The following is a 20,658-nucleotide window of genomic DNA, read 5'->3' as shown; positions in this document are numbered from 1 at the left end:
CAAACATTTAATTGATAAAAATGCTGCCATTGACTTTGGTCTTTAATCAGGTCTGTGGATGGAGTCTCTTGTCTAAACTGCCACTTAGGAGCTGTGTAACCTGTGGAGTTTCCCAAGGAGACTTTTTGATAGAGACGAGAGCTCCCACTTCCAAGGCAAAATGGCATGCAGCTTAATGAAGTATGAACTTCAAAAGCCTCAGAAGGAATGCATTGACCCTCTCTTAATATAACCTGGGGTTTGGGTACAGTAGGTCCTCTTCTGTTAATGAATGAACTACTCCTGTAAATTTCCCAGTTTGTCCTGCTTTAATCTAAAACTGAAAAAAAGGATGATGCTTGTAATATTTTCCCCCCACTTACATATTCATATAGAATGATGCCCTACTGAAGCGCACTGTGAAAAGCATACCTGAGAAAATTGTAATACCCTCTGATGTTCATGTTTCAACCCCCTCCACCTTCTGAGTTAATATTAAAGAATTGAAGGAAATATGTTCACAATGCAGAGTTTTGAGGCTTGTGGCAGCAGTGTCTGTCCCAAGTGCTGTGGCTCCCTGTGTCCCTGAGTGCAGTGAGATGTTGTACCTGTGTGTGCCTCACATCTGGCTTCTTATTTCAGGTGCCACTTGTGCACTGTTGTGTGCTATGCAAGATTAAAAAAAAAAAATCTCTGTGAAATCTCTCCAATTAATGTTCTTCAGAAATCTCTATCAAGGGGGCAAAAGGACAAAGTGAAATACTTTTATAGTTCTACAGTAAGATGCTGTCATGAGGTTGGCAGCTCTGCTTAAGTTACTTTTCTACTAAAGCAGAATTTGTTTGCTTAGTGGCATCTATGGTGACAAAGGCCACTGAGATGCCTGAATATCTGAGGTCAGTCCAGCAGAAAAAGGAGAACATACCACACATGCTTTTGATGTGGGAATTTCTCATGAAAGTCACTATACAGAAGCCTTGTCTTTGTTTCTCTCCAGGTCCTTAGGCAAGAGGACAGCCAGCCTTGATGTTTAGTTCAGCTCTGTGGTGAGAGGATCTGATAAACCTCTTGTCTTTTATTTGTTGGGTACTTGATTTCTTCTTAATGACAAACTAGTTGTCTGCCCTACCTTCAAAATGTCTTTGAGTAATGAATGAGTGGAGGCCTCTGAGCACCTTTTACAAATAAAATATTTGCTTGCATTGCTTGTGGAAGAACCTGCTGCTTGGTTGGTTTTAAGAAAGTCAGCTGGGGCGCCTGAATAAACTGATTTTTTTTTTTTTTTTTTTTTTTTTTTTTTTTTTTTTTTTTTTTGAGAGGAATATATTGCAGCTTGTCTGGCTCTGCTTTAATTCTCCAGGCAAAATACTTTCCTCACTAAACTGTGCTTGACCTCATCTTTTAAGTTTTTGTCACTCAGATCTTTGATTTAGATTCTTTTCATCCTCCACTTCCCAAACTCTGGTCTGTATCATGCAAGAAGCCGTCCCTTCTGTGGAAATGGGTGTCTGGCAGCTGCCACCTGAGCTCAGCACCGTCCCCTGGCAAGCTCCCTGCTGCTTCTGGGTTCTGTCATACCTCAGTGCAGACTTCTGCTCAGTCTGCTTATTATGAGGCTGATTGCTTGGCTTGCTCCTCTTAAGAGAGACATTCTCTAGCTCATGAGATCTGTGTGATGTTAGCATAGGGCTGCTGGTGAAATGGTCACTTTTGTGCATTTACTGAAGGCAGCTTTGCCTGGAGAAGACTGCTAGACCATCAGCAGCATCTTCCTCCAGGAGAAGTTGTTTCTTAAATTGCAGCTCAGAGGCCTTTTCTCAGCACTTCTTCCATATTGTCTGAAACTAAAAGTGCTGGATATGGGTTCAAAGCCCTCCTCCCCTCATTATCTATTTGAACTTCTGTGATCCTGTTTTGTGGGTGTGAAAGTGCTGGTAAACAATAAACAGTCTGGCTTGAAGTCTGGAGCACTTCTCTGAAATTCTGCCCTTAACTCACCACTACTTTGCAGCATTACGTGTGAACTTTAATATGACTTGCAGAAGATGCCAGAGCTGGTACAGCTGGTAGGGGTGGGAAAGCAGAGACAATGATCTGCTTTTGGGGAGCTGTTAGATTGCTTCCTCCTGTTTTCTGAAACTGCAGAAGGAATCCTTAAATTATGACACTAAGAGTAATATTAAAATTGGGTGAAATTATGTGCATGTCTTGGGCTCTGTGTTTGGGATTCATTATTTCTTGTGGTAGCTGATGAGCTGGGAATAGCTGGACAGACACAAGAGATGGTGTCCCATCCCTCAGCTTCACTGACACCGTTGCCTCTTCTCCTGTCAGGAGGAATAAGCAGTGGAGGTCTGCATTTGGGTTTAAGAGAACAAAAATTCTCTTCAACTACTGTTCCACTGTGGGATGTATTCTTATGTTACCTTTAGAATGAACAAACACATTTCCCATGTCATTCCTCAGGATACATGCCCCTGCTGTATTTCCTGTAACAAAGTGCTGACAGTCATTTTGTTCAGCTAGAAGCAGTTCTGACAGCAAAGCTGATGTGAGAGCAGTGCTCACGAAGATGTTGTTTTCATGAAGCCAAAATTTCACCTAGCCTCCCAAATCCCCTGCACTCTGCCTGCAGTGCTTCCCATTGCTTCCAAAGGCTGTGTTGGATGTGGTCTCCCTGCAAATGCTCATCCTCTGTCTGGCTCAGTAAAGCCTTTCCATATTGTGCTTAAGTGGAAAATAAAAGAATTGTGAATCGCTGTAGCCCGATGCTGTGCAGTGCCATCAAGTGGCCGCTCTGTCGCAGGACACATTTTCAGGACTGCTTATGTTTGTATTGCTGTTTCAAAGTGTTTCTTTTAAACATTACAAAAGTTTCATCTGTCTGCAGTTGTGGTTGGGGGGGTTACTTCATCAGTAAGGTAATGATTGTAATTGTTTCTGTTCTCTAATGGCAAAAATATCACTTTAAAAAGTGCCTCAGTCATTGCAGTAGCTCTAAGTGCTGTAGCTGTGAAAAATTTAAAGACTGGCAAGGATATTTTGCAGCTGGCAGGAAAATGAGTGCTCTGGAACACACTGAGCTCTGTTTCTCTGAAGGTTTTGCTGTACTGTAGAGGAGGCTGAAGTACCAGGAAAAATCCATCTTTCAGCTCTCTTCTGCTTTTGGATCTTAGTGTTCAAACCTGATTTTTTTTTCTTTTGGTTTTCTTTAAGACACCCCAAGGCTATTTGTGAAAATACTCCAGTGGTAGAAGATTGCTTCTAATAATATGTCATCATATGTACTTTATCTTCCAGGAATTGTGACTCTCTCCATCCTTCTGGTGCCAGGAGAGTAGCTGGATTTCTCTTAGTCACTGTACATATTCAGACTGCCTGCTATTGCTCCTAAGCACTGCAATTTTGTTGTTATTGCTAGATGGGCAATTAGTAGGAAATACTATCAATCACTCAAGAAGCTGGTTATAAAATTACCTGGTTTGGTTCTCTTAAGTGTAATGAAGAACAGAAGAGGCTTTAGGATGAGGCCAGAGCAAGACATCCACATCAATTTGGGTGTGTTTTTCTAGGAACTGATTGAAGTAGTTTCCAGAATTTCAGAAAAAAAAGCCTAAAAGTAAGATCAGTACTTGTTGTAGAAACTGGATGGTACTGGAGGGGACATTCTGCAACAAAGATATTTCCCCCTTTCTTTTGTCCTGTCTTCGTGTTCATTGTGACATTACACGGAGACTTGCATAATTTAAAGGTTAACCCCAATGTGTTACAGCTTTTGTGTACATCTACACCTCCTTCTCTATACCAGAGCTGTACAGGGTTTGTGGTGGAAGGGGCTTGGGGTTACTGTCACTACTTGCTTATTCAGGCCAGTAAGTTCACAATTCTTTAAGTGGATAGCCTGGCTAACACTAAACTGCCTGAATAAATGAAAATTAAATCGATATTTTCTTTACTATACTGCCAAATTCACCAAAACAATAAAGTCCCCGTTGCAGTTTTTCCAGGGTGTTTGCATTTAGTACAAAAGGGTGAATGGCACACTTCTTATCCTTTCTGTTTTCTCCCTAAGTTTGATTTTGCTGCTAATTGTACTGTTAATTTTACCACGTTTTCGTGTATGCTAACATTATTAGGAATGATCTTGGCTGTTTGGTTTTGTGAGAGCTGTGTGTGTGCAGCACAGGCTGGCACTGTGTGTTGCACCCTGCATGCTCTGAGCGAGTGCTGCAGAGCACGTGGAGCCCTGTGCTAAGGCAGCGGTACAGCTAAATCAGCTATTAACAGCCCAATCTAATAACCTGCCTGGCTCTGGCTAGCAGAGTGGCATGTCAGGATCTCTGCATGAAGATAAATCATGTGTCTCTTTCAGCACTAACGAGATCCTGTTACTTTGATGGATTTCTGCTGGCAGTCTATAGAGATCTCCTTTGAGCTGCGTGGATTAGTATGTGTGTAATGGTTATAATAGCATCTTGACACTCAATAAAGACTCATCTTGGAGATGATTGATTTGGAGGCTGACAGAGACATGCTCTGTCAAAGGATGTGGGCCACTAATAATGGATTTCTTGGAGCATACCCATTTCCACAGGAGTTTGTGCTGCTCGCACTGGTTCAGAGTGGAAAATCCACCCCTTGCTCTCCTCAGACCTTTTATCTCTTTGCAAGCAAATCCTGCTGCAGGATTAGACACCTGGACCGGCTTGGGCCGTGGTTGAGGCTGTGAGATGGTGTTAATAAATCAGCCCTAACAATGTTGGCTCTGCAGACAGGCAAGTTGAGGGTGTCCATGCCGTGTTTTTTAGCACAGGTTGCACTCAGGGTGGATCCATGAAAGCCAGCTTGGACCTGGAGGCAACAGCTCAGGGCCGTTTATCATAAATGTCCTTCTTTTCCCACAAATTCTTTTTTGCCCTGAGAGTCTTGAATAAATGGTCTTTTGACTCTGCACTTATGTCAACATTTTATCCACCAATGTGCTAAGCTAATCTTATTTTTGGACCAAATTATTTTTTCACCTTTGAGGAATGAAAGTGGCGGAGAGTAGAAAGTTATTTTGTCTCTATGTCAGTGTTTCAAGTCATGGCTTTGTGGCTAGTATTGGAAGAGGAGATCACTTGGCTCAGTGCAGTGTTAATGAAATATGGAAGGAATCACCTTGATTTGCTCTGTGGGCTGGCAGAAAAATGTCTGCCATCATTCTGCTCTTTTGGTGGCCTGCGGGCAAGACAGAATGGTCTGTGATTGTATTTTCCAAAGAATGAGAGAGTGCTTTGCAAAATCTGGCTTTCTCATCACAGAGGTGCTCAGTATCTGTGCTGTCAACCTGAAACCTTTCACTGGTAGAAATAATAGCACTGCTGTTAATTTAAAAAGGAAATAAGGTTAGGTCTGGAGGTCGATTTAAAAAAAAAATATATTTATTTTATTTAAACCGTTGGAGTCATTCTTGTTGTCTTCTTTTGTGTGGCTGTTTGTTTTTTTTTTTATTAGGGAAACTTCTCTGCTTCATGCTTTAAGATCAAGGAGTTTGAAGTCATTGACTATGACTGCCCCAAAACTTGGCAGCTTGCCATTCTATTTATTTCTGGAGTCTTTCCCTGAAGGTTTTATCTGCAGGAGGTTGCAACACTCCACCCCAACGACATCCATCTTTCTCCCTGCTCCTGACCCAGGTCAACTGCCTTTATCATGGGGGATATCTCCAGGTGAGGGGGGATTTCTAGAGCTGCTCATGTTCAGACAGATTTCACAGCCCTACCTTTGTTCCTGGGGCCTGGAGTTCTGCAGAATGAACTGTGTTTGAAGTGATTTTTTTTTTCCCCCACTAAGTGCTCCTCTGAGTCAATCCATAGTGGTGAAATTGAGGATGTCTGTAATGATTGCTGTTATCTTGCTGTAACAGATACCTCTGACCTCTTCCCATGGTCCCTTCCTTTTCTATCCATGTGTTGGGAGCTTGCAGGCTAAATGGCCACATCTGGAAAAGGGGATGGATGTTCCAGGCTGAGGCATTTGAGATCCACTGACAAACTCAGAGAGGGAAGGGGACTCAGATGGGTGTTTTGGAGGGAGGACCCATCCCCAGATTCTGCCCCTCAAGTGTGAGCTATTAATCTGTTAACCTGGGAATAGCAGCCTGGAAGAGTTTGGTGGATGCAGGTTATTTTCTTGCCATGGAAGAAGAGCATCCTGTGGTTTTTGGAGCCAGGAGTGATAGTGCTGTGTCACAGCTGACTGGCTGGAACACTTACTCAGACCTGGAAAAACTGGGATCTAAGTCCTTCTCAATCAAAGGTTTATTCCAGGAGATGAGAGCACTGTCATGTTTGCTCTAAAAATAGTTGCCCGAACCCTCATTTCCTTTTGCAGTCATGAGCCTGTGTGGCTGCACATGGTTTTGTTCTGCATGGGGATGTCCATGTGTCCTTTCCAGATGTCATTCTCCGAGGGTTTAAGCACAAGTTTGCACCAACCCAAAGTAACCTTAGATGGGAGGGATCTTCCAGGGTAGTCAGCTGAGATATGGGAACTGTCTGGGAGCAAAAGTTTAGCTGCTGATCTTGTTGTGTACTGATAGAGCTAGATGGTAATGCATCATCGAGCATCTGAACAATTATATTGTCCTTTTTTCCTTATTTGATGATTTCTGCTACAGTTTGTAAAGGTGCCTTGCAGTTGCCTTTTCCATGTTCCAGCTGCTTTCAGACTCCTCTGCAGTTCTCAGTTTGAGGTGGAATTGTCTCAACTTTCCCTTTGATTTTGTCTAGCTTAATTATTGTCAGTGCTGCACACTTTCCAAAGAAAACGTCATGTGATTGAAAAGCCAGCTGTTCCTTTAAAAGCCATCTGTATGAAAAGTACTCAGTGTTTAGACCACAATTCCCATTTCATTGATGGAGAAACTCAAAGCACAGGGATGTGAAAGGACTTGCCTCCTGCTGGAATTCCAGCCTGATCCTGGGTACTCTGTGTCAAGCAGTAGCTGGGGTAACAGTGAGTTCAACCTCATCTAAAAATTATTAAAATTTATTAAAAATAAATAAAGGTACCAATGAGCCTGAACTGCAGGAGGAGGAGGAAGAAACCACAGATGGGATTTTTGTGCTGTACTGGGTATGGTGAAGCTCTCCTGGGAGCAGTTTAGGGCTTCCCAAAGGGGAAGAAGCAAAACTGCAATAAAGCAGTGACTCACCAAGGGCCTGATTCATGTTGTGAGTAGCGGAAACAAAACAAAACTTGTTATTATGGCAGGTTACATTTACTCATCTAATCCAGCCTCTTTAACAAAGCATCATAACCCCAAAATCTACAACTCTTAGAAGGAAATACCTAGGGAAGGAAGCTTTCTTTCCTTCACATGAATCTCCAACCCATCTAAACCCATGGACTTCCCATTCAGTAGGCTTGTGCTGCATGAGAACACAGCCACAGTTTGCTGTCAGTGGTCAGCAGCAGTTTTTGTATTTTGCTTTTCTGGGTAGAATAAATTAATGATTACTGGTTGTTGGTGTTTTCTCATGAAAAGAAGATTGTTAAAGTAACAATTGAGTGCTGCAGTAGTGCCATCTAATGCACACTTAATTTTCATAAGTATTTTTAGATTCTGTGTGTGGAGATCAGTGGGTGGTTAGTGACTTAAGTAATGTTCTTTAAAACTCCCAGGGTGAACCATGGGGGGAAAAACCAGCTTAGAAATGAAATGCTTCAGCTACAAAAATACAGCTTGCCTTTTTGGGTTTTTGGGGGTTTTTTTGGTATGTGGTGGGTTGTTTTTTTTTTTGTTTTGTTTTGTTTGTTTGGGTTTTTTTTGTTGTTGTTGTTTTTGTTTTCAGAAATGTTAAAATTTGTTAGCCAGCATGTTAAGAATATTTTTTTCCCCTTATTCCATTGTTGACAAGCATACCTGTTTCTGGTAGAGCTGATATCCCTTGGGGAACCTTCCCTACTTGCCAATTAAACTCATGGTTTTCATCTTGAAGCCTGGAGTTCTGTATTTGCCAGGGCTGTTTTCATGGTCCCAAATGATGACCAATTTCCCCAAACCAGACAAATTTCCAGAGCCTGAAGTGGAAAAGAAAGATGTCTTTATATGCTTACAATAAGTATTTCTTTTTGGAAGATGGATAGTATTTTTGAGGTGATAACATAAATAATCTTAATTCTTTTGAGCGTAAAGATTTTGTTCACTTTGTTTCCACTTCCAAAAATTGCTGAGGTCATCTATTAAAAAAAAAAGCCTTTGAAGGTAAGTAGTTCATTTCAACAGGCTAATTTGGAGTGCTTTGTGCTTTGCCTACACACCAGCCACAACTGCTGGAAAAACTACTGCCTGAAAAGGTGGAGTTGTGCTAATGCCAGCAAATCATGCTGACAAACAGGTGCCTTGTCTAGATAGTTTTGGAGTTTAGTTCTAATGACAGCATTTGGTCCTTTTTAGAGATTATTGTATTTCTGCTGCCTTAACTAAGCCAAAACTTCAGAGATGGGCCACTCTAAAATCCCTTTCTGCGTAAACTCTTTCCTTGAGTTTAAAGCTCGAGGTCAGGCTTGGCTTTTCCAGTGCACCTGTCCCATGGTGAGGCAGACCTGGTGGTTTGGAAAAGGGAATATGTGTAGAGGAAAGAGCCCCATCCACCTTTACATCCCGTTACGTCTGAGACCAGGGATTTTTCAGATCCAAACAAGGGACAGGGTGGCCTCTTTCATGAATGGACCAAGATGGAATGTTTTCATTTCCAATGGGCTTTAAGCCAAGTAAATATTAGTCAATCCAAACTAGTTTTGAAATTAAATTATTCTTATTTGTTGGAGCATTCCAGAGAATGGCTTTGATCTGTCTGTACTTCCACCAAAGGGATATTGGCATGCTGGCCTCCCATTTCTAGCCATTTGGGATGAAAGAAGGGTTATAATAACCACCTTGTGTGGCAGTGATCCTGAACAGATGACATTTTTTGGACAATATTAAATGAATAAAGGTAAACATACTTCAATTAAAATGTTTTTGGAGGCTGAATGCAATAGGGCTGTTGGAAAGTCTTCTATGTGGGTTGGAGGAATTTGGCTGCATTTGTAACTGATTTTCTTTAACTCCAAAAATCTTGGAAAGAGAGGGGTTTGTTCTGTGCATTATTTCCTTTCCAAATACATACATGGTTTGAATAACTTAAAAATCAAATCAAAATTGGCAGTGAACAATGAAATTGTCAGTAACTGGGAGGTAGAGAGGTGTGTTGAAAAAGGAAGGTTTTTTGTTTTTGGGATCACATCAGCACAGTGACCTGTACCAGGCACAGTGACTGACTTAGCTCAGGTGATACCTGCAGGGAAACTGAAGCACACAGCAGTTAAGTAGCACATTATCAGTCTTACCAAAGGTATTTGGAGACAACTTAAAAATTACAGTAAAAAATCCAATAAATAAGATGCTTGGTGTTCTAGAGTCTTGGCTGAAGGATCCTCCAGAAGAGGTGGGAGCAGGGTAGTGGAGACCCTCCCACCACGAAGTGCTGCTCAGACACAGCTGAAGAATCTTTCAGATTGATACCAGCTGATGATAATTTGTAATCTCCCTAGATTTAAACAATAACTGAAATGAACTGAATTAAAATCTAAGGAGTGGAACAAGTGGGTTGGAAAAATCTGCTGGAGGTCACTGGTCTGACCACCTTTCACCTTCAAAATTAGGTCAGGTATCTAAATAAATTCAGCTATATGTTTAAGTTCCAGCTTAAACATTTCAGGTTATGTGGAACCTCTGGTGTTGAGGTTTCTTACATGTATTTACTAGGTTTTCTGTAAATAACTAAATATACAAATTGTCATTTGTAATATTGATGCAAATTAAATTGCTTTTCCTAGAAATGTGAGTAGTTTGCATGGACAGACAGGTGCCTTCTCACAAAAACTCTATGTCAGTTTGATTTCACAAAAATTAGACTAGGTGGACTTGATTTCTGAGTTAAATAAAAGAAAAATCTCTTTTGACAGATACCATGTTAAACACTCAGTGCTGTTGGTGCGTGTTCTGAAGTGTCACCTGCATTTTAAATCTGTTTAAGTACTTTGTATGTTCATGCCTTAAGGGAGAAATGGTTTGAACAAAGACAGATATAAAAAAACAAAGCACAAAGGGTTTGTAGGTTAAAACTCAAGCTTTCGCTTTTTTGAACATCAGCTCAAATCTGGATCCATTTGCTTGAAATGGAATATTTAGTTTTCAACTCAGCATGTGAACTGGTCATGCTTGAATTTAAAGCTTGATTTATTTCTTTTTGCACCTGTTTTTATTTTAACACTGACTCTATACAAGATAGACTTTTGCTACATGGTTCCTTCCTCCCCAGCTGGAAGTCTGGTCTGATATTATCGCGTGAGACCTTCCTAAAATTTACATTTGTAACTCTGCAACCTCTGAAAATATAAAATACACTCGCTGCTCCATTACGTTGTGGAGTTCTTCTTGAATTTATGGTTTTCTTTCCTGTGTCACAGCATTGACCCACATATTTTATTTTAAGACCAGTGGCTGGTTGTGAACTTGCCCTGCAAAATCTTGTTTGTGTAAAACAAGGTGCAGTCCTACCCCTGGCAAGAGGTGCCAGATGGGCTGGATCAGGGGAGAATTGGACATAAACTTGGAGGAGGAAACGTAAAAGGAGCTGAGGGAGAGAAGAGGGAGACGTGAGGTGGAGCGTGGGAAGCGATGCTAACTCAGGACGGATGTACAGGAGGGCCTGGAAGTCTGGGAATTTTCTACAACAGTTGTATTTGACAAAGGGATGAACTCAGTGATCTTAAGGGGGAGGTTTTAAAGGAAATGACATGTGTATTCTCTTGAATATGCAAATCAGAATTACATAATCTGCAATAATAATAATAATAATAATAATAAAATCTTTTCTGGATTTGCAGCTGTAATCATATGCTCAGTGGGGTGGTGGCAGGGAGCTGGCAGCCACAGCTGCTCTGTAAAACTGGGGCATCCACCTGGTTCTGATCTCAACAGAAAAGGGACAGGAGGTCACATCACAGACTGTTGTTCTCAGTGTCTTGTAGTTTATATAATGTTTTCAGGCTAATAAACAAAGTATGGGGAGACCCCAGAGGCATTTAAAAGATGTGTAGATGTGGCAGTTGGGGACATAGTTTAGTGATGGCTTGACAATGTTGGGTTAACCTGATGCTCTTGGAGGTCTTTTCCTGCCTAAATGAGTCTTACGATTTTTTCATCACATGAAAATGCTTCACTTAGTTCTGCAGTAACTGTAAGCCATCCTCTTTCCTTGCTTTTCCTTCCCCATGGAATACTGAAATTGGTTCATATTGCCCCTGTTCTTTCCCGTGCAGATGTAGGAATTTCAGGTGTATTTACTGTACCCTTTGCTGGGTTGACTGTAATAACCATGTCCACCCTTTATAAATAGAATTTTCCCTGAGAGCAAAGATGAGCTAAATGATAAAATTTGTTGTGATACTGAAGTAAACCCTCCTAATACTAAGCAGGAGAGTTTAACCAACTGATCATGAGAGGTTTTTTTTCTCAAGGCTTGAAGAACTGCTGTATTTTCTAACACACAGATCTTTTCACCAAGGCATGAGCTTATCTGATGAGTGAGAAGAGCTACCACTGTCTGCCACCACAGTTACTGTCTCTTTGCAAGGAAGGTGGAAAAAAATCTCATTTGATATGAATCTTTGTTATCTTTGTATATTTGTGGATTGTGGATGAGAGATATGTTCAGTGATCAAGTTGGATCTCTGGTTGCAGTGCTAGCTTGGACAGGAGAAATGTGAGTGCTCACGCAAGAATTAGCGCATTTTTTCAAATTTCTGAGAGCAGAGGCAATTTTGGCCACTGTCTCATTTCTGTTATGTATGTCTATATTCTGATATATATAATATATGTATATATTCTGTTATATATATCAGTATGTGTGTGTGTGTGTGTGTGTACAAAAACCCCTGTGTGGAGCGTGCATATCTTTGTCAGACTTGGTGTGATTTCACCATATTAAGTTATTATTTTGAAAATACCCTGGAGATTTCTGCAGGTCTCTTCCTAGAGCTGCATTCAACTTGTTTCCTAGATGTTGGCAGGCTTTGATACTGAGGTTGACTTGCATATCTGAAAATTAGGATGTGCACTGAGTCCTATGAAAGGAGTGTATGAATGGAGAGTATGAACCTTGTAGGAAGCGTAATTTTATTTCAGATGATGCAGTTCTTGGTCATGTAAACCTGATCTTGTTTCTTGTCCTTTTTCCTAGGGTGACTCTGTTATTACAGTGCAGCTGACTGAGGAAGATAAAGTTGAAGATGATGTAGTTTTTTATTTGGTCTTCACTGGATCAACTGTCCAACACTGCACAAGCACGAGAAAGATTAATCCTGGAAGTCTGGAGACAATTTCTCCTGGTAAACAATTGCCTTTCTTTGATATCACTGTATCAGTCTGTGAAATTTGCTTACTACAAGTGGACTGGAATGTAATGCTATTTGCTTGGTTGACTTTTTCCTCATTTACACATTCACAAGGAATAGAACATGTGGTTTGGATGACTGCTTTTGCCTTTTAAAAACCTCTTACTTGATTTCACTAGAATTATATGACTTTGAGATTGCAGTTATTTAATATGTAGCTATGAGATACGATTGTAGAAAACTCACAGTTACACATGCGCATAGTAGAAGGCTTTTAAATGCAGCAAAGATGGTGGAAGAACATTTGTAAAGTTACAGATACTATTGCCCAAATGGTGGACAGCCCAGTAAGTCTTAGCTATACTCATCATCTGCTTGACTTGATGAGGTTCATTGTTGTCTTCCTGGTGAAATACAACCCTGTCCCCTAAATCCTGTTCAGCTCAGAGCTCACAGAGCATTTCTGGGGCTCTTGCAGTACAGGTGATGTGCTGCTCAGTGCCATCTCTTCATGGCTGGTTCAGATGAGGTGGGTTTCCACATGAAAGCCCACCTCTGTTTTTATCCTTTGTGCCACCAACAAAACAAAACCAATCAGCATTTCCCTTTGGTGACTTCAGGACCGTGGGAATGAGCGTGTTCCAGGCTGCAGTCCTCACCATTAACCTTTCATTCTGACTTGTTGCTATGCAGCGCATTGCTACCAGTGTGAGAAAAACGCCTGACATTTTCACTACACACAGTGTAACTCAGGCCATCAAGTGTTTTTCTTGGGTTTGTCTTTTCATCTACCTCCTAAGTATTGTTTTGTGAGAGATGCACATGGAGTAAAATTTGGAGTTGTTTTCTCTTGGGAATGAGTGGCTAAAAGTTGGCCACTCCATTTTTTTCATTTCCTCCTCTTTTTGTGCCGTTCATGTTGTTCAGTTGGCTTGGGAAGAGAAGCCTTTTTATGGCTACTGATGACTGGAGCCCCGTGCAATCAATTAGATTAGTGCTTATTTTCTCCCAGAAGAGCAAGGGGGGGTGACTCCTTCCCTGCTTTTGTGTGGTGGGCGTGGGGCTCTGCCAGCCCCGCTCAAAATGACTTCACCTCTCCCTCGGGGCCGTGGCTGCTGCGCCAAGAAAGGAACTGAAAAGCTTCAGTGTTCCCTCCAGCCCATGTGGGAGCCAGCCTGCTGGATGGGATTTCCGGGCAGGAAGGACATTTTCCCATCCCTGCTGCCCTTGCAGCAGTGCTGGACGTGCCCAGGGCGGTGGCTGCCAGGTGGGACCAGAGTGATGCTCTGGGCACTGCCTGTCCTGTCCTGCCAGCCCCAGATGTAACTGAGTCACTGGAGAGGGCTTCCTGCAGCTCCTTTTGGTGCTGTTAGTGGGAAATCTGATGCTGTTCATGATTCAGAAGGAAAAGAGGGAATTTCTCTCAATTGTTCCTGTAGCAATAATGTATTGTTTTGTTTTTTTTGGTTTTTTTTGGTGTTTTTTTTTTTTTTTTTTTTTTTTTTTTTTTTTTTTTTTTTTTACCCAGTATAGTCATGATCTTGTGGTGTGTGAAGCTGGACTGGGATGGGTGCTGTCCCAAAACAGAGCTTGTTTCAGGCAGAGTTTTAAGGGACCTTTCAGAAAGGCAGTCTCATTCCTGCACTATCCAGGGCTGTGGTGCAAGGAAGAGGTGACATCTCAGATGTAAAGTGGCCATATGGATAACACCCTCATCTGTGCTCATACCTCATTTTGGTGAGACTGCCTAAGAAAAAAAATACTTCAGTGATGAAGAAGTTGTTGGGGAAAGGCAAAGTAAGAAATGGGAAAGTCTGATTTTTTTTACACCCTCTGCTGACACTTGTGCATTTGTCCAGTGTTGTTTCAGCAGTGATTACACTGATTTCAGTGGAAGTATGACTTACTTCAGTGCAGCTCTTCCTCCTCCTCCTCCTCCTTCCTGGATGCACAGTGAATCTGTAATCATGTGTTTACTCTGTATGTTCCACAGTTGCCTTGGCGATGGCTGTGGTGACTCAGAGCGTTGTTTGACCTCAGAGGGATTAGCCATGAACAGCACACAGTGTGTGTGAGACCAGCCCTTGTTCAAACACCCAGCCCGGGGCACTTAGCAAGTGCTCTGCAAGGAAACTCCTGCAAACAGCTTTTAGCCAAAATCTCACCCTTTACTTGCAGCTCCGAGCATGTTCCATTTGTTCTGTGATGCAAGGAGTGTTGCACATCCCTGCGAGCACAGCAGCTCCTGGGGACAGCTCAGGTGCACTGAGGAAGGGCTGATTCACTCAGGAGCCTCTCTGCCTTCCTTGAACCTTCTCTGCATCCCTTCTGGACTCACAGGCTCTTCCCTCATTCTTTCCCCAAGTCCTCAAAATTTCATGTGGTCCCCAGGAGACTTCAGATGAAGTCCATCAGCGGCTGGGGTGAAAGGGGTGACTGTAATTCTGTTCAAGCTGAAGTAAAAACAAGCCCAGATTTGTAATTTTTGTTTCTTGAGTTTTTCAATGGGTTTCTTGATGTACAGAAGTGTAACAGACAGGCAAATTATTTCATTACATTTGCTGCCAAAATTAATCAGAATGTTGTAGCAAAGCTTTCAAAAAATCACATTTAAAAAGAAATCTTAACAACATAAAGTTGTTTTAGGTGAAAAATTAGAGAAAATGGAATGGAAACATAAGCTGTCAAAATACCCCATAAATTTTCATTGTATGTGAAAATTCTCTATATCCTGAAAGACTTTACCTAAATAAAAGCTTATCACTGCAGAATTAAATGACTGCTGCATCTTATATAATTCCTAGAGCAATCGGCTTCTTTCCTATGCTTTTTTTATCACCAGCCTTAAACACTGAATATATATATAGTCCATGCTGCTGTTCAAATGTGAGCTTTTATTTCTGTACAAAGTAAAAGAAAGGACTTCTGATTGTAAATTTATGGGAACAGCTTTATTTTACCTGAAGATGTGAATAAATACAGATTCATCATTTCTTCAAACTACAGAATACTTACCTGTATTTACACTCTTGCTCTGAAGAATGGGATGGATTATTTATCCTGCCCTGCTGTTGGCTGTGTTAATTTAAGGAAGGTAATTTCTCCTTTTAAGAAACAGATTCTCATCTGAACTGCCCAGTCATAACTTGAAGAGTCAAAATTAGCTACTGAGGTTCAAGAATTAGCCAGGAGATGAGGTTTTGTGTGCTTTCAGTAGCTCTTTTACCAGCCTAAGGACACACCAGGTTACATCATCCAAGCAAGCTTTTGTTTGTCTCAGTGAAAAGCTACCAAAACCTTATTTAACTGTTGGCTTTGCTGTCAGTGTTACAGTTCTTCTATTTCTAATTAATCTGGTTGAAATTCTCCCTAATGGAAGCAGTTTTCCTCAGTACCAGAGGCACTGTGTAGTTCTACAGCACAATTTCAAGCATTGTTGTATCAGACACAGCATTAAGGTGGCAGGTGGAGGTGTAATGGCATTGGCACTGCTCCAGTGGGGATCTCAGTGCCAAAGCTTGGTCACTGGAGTTTGGGTGTTAAGAAAGTGTCAAAAGTCTGAGCAGGAAGGAAGTAGAGAAATGATACCATCTCTGCTGCTGTGGTTAACTGTTGTTGGCTGCTGAATTTGTACTGTTGGGGGTGGATGTGTCCTCTTAGGTCACAGATGCTTGTCCTCCTGGTGTTGGTCATTAACTGAGATTTTCAGCAAGTCCTTGTTCCTACAGCAGCTGAGCCTGCTGTAATCTCAATGCATTTTTTTCTTCCCAAAATCTCTGCAGGGTAGGGAGGGTAACTGAGGCCAAGCAGATTGCATGTGGTAGTGAAGGAAATCTCTGTAAAGCAGGGAAGTGAAACATTCATTGCAAGACAGCAGCCTCATCTCCTGTCTCTCTGCTAGAGCAGCTTTTTTACCACTGGGAAAAAACCCAACCCAGTAATAAAAATCCTCAAATCATGATCTGGCAAGCAAACCAGCAGAAGAAGGAATGACCTCATCACTGTCCACACAAATCAAAAGTCCCAACCACAGCTTGCTGTGGCCAGCGGAGGCCTCTGAGCATTGGGAAGCTCTTGGGGAGATCTGGGGAAATTTTCTTGCAGGAGCTGATGTGCTGGGAGCTCCACTATTTGTGTGGTGCATTTATTGCAAAAGTTTGCATGCCATCACCATAGCAGCTGTATGGTTGGACATGTATTTTGCTTTTCATTTAACGACTGCTGGTCTGGAAAGTGTGGGAGACACGGGAGAAATTTGAAATGAAATTTCAAACAGGAAGAGACAGTCCAGAAATCCAGAGCTGCTGCAGCAGCTCCTGATCAAATAAGTGACGGGTAAGAAACACCCTGTCTGTGAGCCAGGTCACCAAAATATAGTGAGAAGTAAATTTAGTGAGATGACATTGCCTTGGTGAGTACTTTTGCAATGTGTTGTATCACTCCGAGCTCTATAATACCAAAATCGCTTTTCTTGTGTTCATTGAACTCAAAAGGTGAAGGATTCTTGTGTGGGTTTCAAAGGGGAGGAGAATCAAAACTGAAGTAGAAAAAGGGTCTGAGAGACTGTCTGTCTGCTGGTAGCTGCTTGCCAGCAGTTTCCACAGGGCTGACACATTCCCGTTGACTCACTCTCAGCTTTTTCTCCATCCTTGAGCTATGGCAGAGAAGCAGTTTCAGTCTTTAACTTGTTCTTAATTCCATAGCTCTCAGAGTTGTTGTTTTTTGTTTTTTTTTTTTTTTTTTGCTCCTTATTTTCTTTATGCTAGTTAAAAGGACAGACAAAAATTAATTTCACTTAGCTTGGAAAGACCTTCATTTCAAACTTTTCTTTTACTGTGAAATCCTTTACATCTGGTGATGCTTTATTAGTTTCTACCACAGACTGTGTTTTCCCCTAAGAAACAACTCTTCATAGAAAAAGCTGTATTTCATGAATTACAATCTTTGTACTGGTAGACCAGAAGGGTAAACAAGTTGCATAACAAATGGCCACTTGGCAATACCACTAGTGGATTTGAAAATACTCTTAATTATGAAACAAAAAAACCCTTAAAATAGACTAAAACAGCATAGCCAAGAAGACTTTTTGCAGTTCATCCTCTTCGGTGTATTTAATTGCTTGAGGCAGTGTAATTAAAAGGAAGTGATGCCAGTACTAGATGACATCAGTCACAGGAAAAAGTGATTGAATCTGTGTTGAAGTTATTTAACATGTAATGTGTGGGGTCTTACACTTCTCTAGGTTTTTAGGGCATCTGCAATGTGTAAAGGCCTTTAAAAAAATCTTTACCCACTCTTCAATCTCTCTCTCACCTTTCCAGTGCAAGGTTTTAAAGGGAAAGCAGAGGCTCCTGTCCAGTGCTGGTGCTGTGCCTGTGTATTTCATAAGGCTTCCTGTGTTGCAAGAATGAATACAGAAACTGTGTACGTTTCACAAATGTGCTTCAAAGACAGGCTCTGATTTTCAGAAACAGAACTCAGGGTTTCTGAAGCAGAAAAGAAGCACTTTTTGGATGGTCACAGGATATCCCTTGGCTTCCTTTTCCACAAGCCACCAGATGGCAACATCTCTTGGATGGATCTTGGATGGAAATCTGAGATCCTTCATGAGGTTCACAACATTTGTTGTCAGGTTTTCCTGTCCTTAAATCTCTCTGTAAGACCTCTTTCAACCCAGCTCCACCATGGTGACTTGGAGGATGCAATTAGTCTTTAGTCAGCTACCAAGCAAACCCAAACATGTGCTTCCAGCAGGGCTTTAAATAGCTGCCCAGGCTGGGGGCCCATTGTTTGATAGCTCCAATGTGAGTTCTGAAAATAGGAGGTTTGGACAGGATTTCCACTTTTGGAGGAGCAGGAAATGAAATAATCTTTTAATAAAGCTCTGTTTAGGGGTGTTTTGTCTCCATGTAGGCTTTGTTAAACGAGAAGAAGTCAGAAGAGTTGAGCTGCTGCCCTTTTAGCTGCTCCCCAGGTCACAGGCACAGGTAGCAATTAGATGGACAGGTCTGAGCTGTACATTAACTTTTCTGCTAATGACTTGCAGCTGAGAAATCCCCTCTGTTCTCGTGCTCATTGATCTGCAACAGTTCCATGTAGAGGAAGCAGCACTATCATGCCAATACATCTCATCTCTTCAGGGATAAGAACAGACAGACCAGAGCACCATGTCTTCATTTTTCATTCTCGTATTTTCCCCAGAGCAAGCTTCATTAAGTGTCTCCATTCATTCCCAGTAAGGAATTCTTCAGTTCAAGAGCTGTTGTCTCATTTAAAATAATTTTTAAAGTGTGGTTTGATGTGTAGATGAGGAATTCACGTCATAGCAGCAGAATTAGTCACTGTACCCATCCCTGCATAGATTGAAATAGTTTTTTAATTTCTGTATTTTTCCTGCAGTATGTTGGTATTTCTCAAAACAGCTCCAAGTTAATAGCTGTTTCCAAGCTAGATTTAAAGTAACTGAGGAGCAAAAGGAGAAATGGGATAAAATGCAATGTTGCTGCAGTTAAGGGATGGATTATTTGACTTTTATCACAGACAGCATGCAAATGACCACATTTGATACTGTTGCAACAAAAAAAATAGGTGAAGAAAGGAAGTATAGCCAGGCAGTCTGAGATGTCAGCTAGAGAGAAGCACTTAAGTTTGTGAGGAGAGTTAAAACTTGAACAAGGGTACTGCTGGATGGTACAAGCAAGACAATAATTGAGTATTTAATAATTTCTATTGCTATTTGGCCAAAGGGCCTGATTTCTGGAGAAGACTGAAGGCAATAAGAAGGGTTGCTGGGCAGTATTGGGAATCTGATGGCATTGTAAAGCATGGAGATTTCTCATCCCTTCTCTGAGACGATCTTATCTGTGTGATTTATTCAGTTACATGTGTTTTCAGCCTGTGGAAATGCAAACCTTTCTAAATAGGCTCACTGCCCTTCCTGACTGTTGTGGTTTAACCCCAGTCAGCAATTAAGCCCCACACAGCTGCCTCTTGTGCCATGGGGAAGAAAATTAGAAGAGCAAAAGTGAGAAAACTTCAGAGTTCAGATAAAGCCAGGTTAACAAGCAAAGTAAAAGCCACCTGCAAACAAAGCAAAATAAGGAATTAGGTCACTACTTTCCATGTAGGTGTTCAGCCATCCTCAGGGCAGCAGGGCTCCATCAGATGTAGTGGAGATTTCCTCCCTCTTTCCCCACCTCTATACACTGACCATGACTCCATATGGTCTGGGATATCCCTTGGGTCACTTGGGGTCAGCTGTCCTCATTGTGTCCCCTCCTAACTCCTTGTGCCCCACTGGTGGGGTGGGTGAGAAGAAGAAAAGGCCTTGGTCTGTGTAAGCAATGCTCAGCAAGAAGGAAAATATGCCTGGATGATCAAAACTGTTTCCAGAACAAATCCAAAGCAGCCCCACACTAGCTACAGGAAAGAAAATTATTCTACCAAAACACCAAAACCAGCCCACTGACTCACCCAGAGTTTTTTCTTTTTCCTCTTTCAATGTCAGACGTTTTTCTGTTCCACATCTAGGCAGATGTAGGAGGGGGTTACAGCAGTCCATAGTGGATGGACAGAGGTGATGGAACCACCCTGATGGCTGGTAAGTGCATAACTTGGTGCTTAACCCATGGTAGAAAGCCCTACTCTCTGCCAGAGGGAGCACAAAGGTGAGGCACAGGAGCAATACTGGCTGTTCTGGCACTGCCTGGAGCTCTGTGTGATTGTGAACAAGTTACTTAACCTTGTGAAAACAGATTTGGTTTCACAGTGATAACCATGTACCTCCTGAGAGTGCCAGAAAGCTCAGCTCCCTTCTGGGGAGCCCTGGGACAAGGGCTGTAGAAGTTCAGATATCAGTCCAGGCCACTGGATTTTTGATGTGGTGAGAAGTGTTGCCCCACTGATGGTTCCTTCAGCAGGTTCCTGTACTGGGGACATGTTTGCTCACACTATTCCAGCAGCCATTTCAAAGCAGGGGGACAGAGACCTCTTGAGCACTCTTTCTAGTATTGTCTGCTCTTGTTAGATACTGGCTCCCCTTTCATTGAAGTGCTTGCCAAAAGTCAGAACCTGTCCCATGTTCTTGCCCCCACGTCTGACATCTTCTCAGATGTGAGGAAGCACAACATCAAAGCACTGCAAGCTGTTGCCCTTCTGAAGAGCATTCCCTAGGGTTTAGCATGATGCTTGTTTGATCCTGTTAGATAAAAATGGATTGTCAGGTCTGTCACTTTCTCTTCTAGGCTGCAT

The 20,658-nt window shown here is 41.8% G+C and overlaps 1 protein-coding gene across 1 annotated transcript in view; it reads left to right on the top strand.

Moving 5' to 3' along the window:
• Positions 1 to 20,658, top strand: part of LOC128813520 (A-kinase anchor protein 13-like) — a 106,397-nt gene that overhangs the window by 63,169 nt on the left and 22,570 nt on the right. Inside the window, exon 5 of the mRNA XM_053988730.1 lies at positions 12,255 to 12,402. Within this exon, the coding sequence (XP_053844705.1) occupies positions 12,255 to 12,402 (148 nt within the window). The remainder of the gene's footprint in view (positions 1 to 12,254; positions 12,403 to 20,658) is intronic.

Source organism: Vidua macroura, chromosome 12 (genome assembly GCF_024509145.1).
Source record: "Vidua macroura isolate BioBank_ID:100142 chromosome 12, ASM2450914v1, whole genome shotgun sequence".
NCBI classification, from domain to species: Eukaryota; Metazoa; Chordata; class Aves; order Passeriformes; family Viduidae; genus Vidua; species Vidua macroura.
The sequence above is the reverse complement of the archived record's forward strand: the minus strand, read 5'-3'. Positions and strand labels throughout refer to the sequence as shown.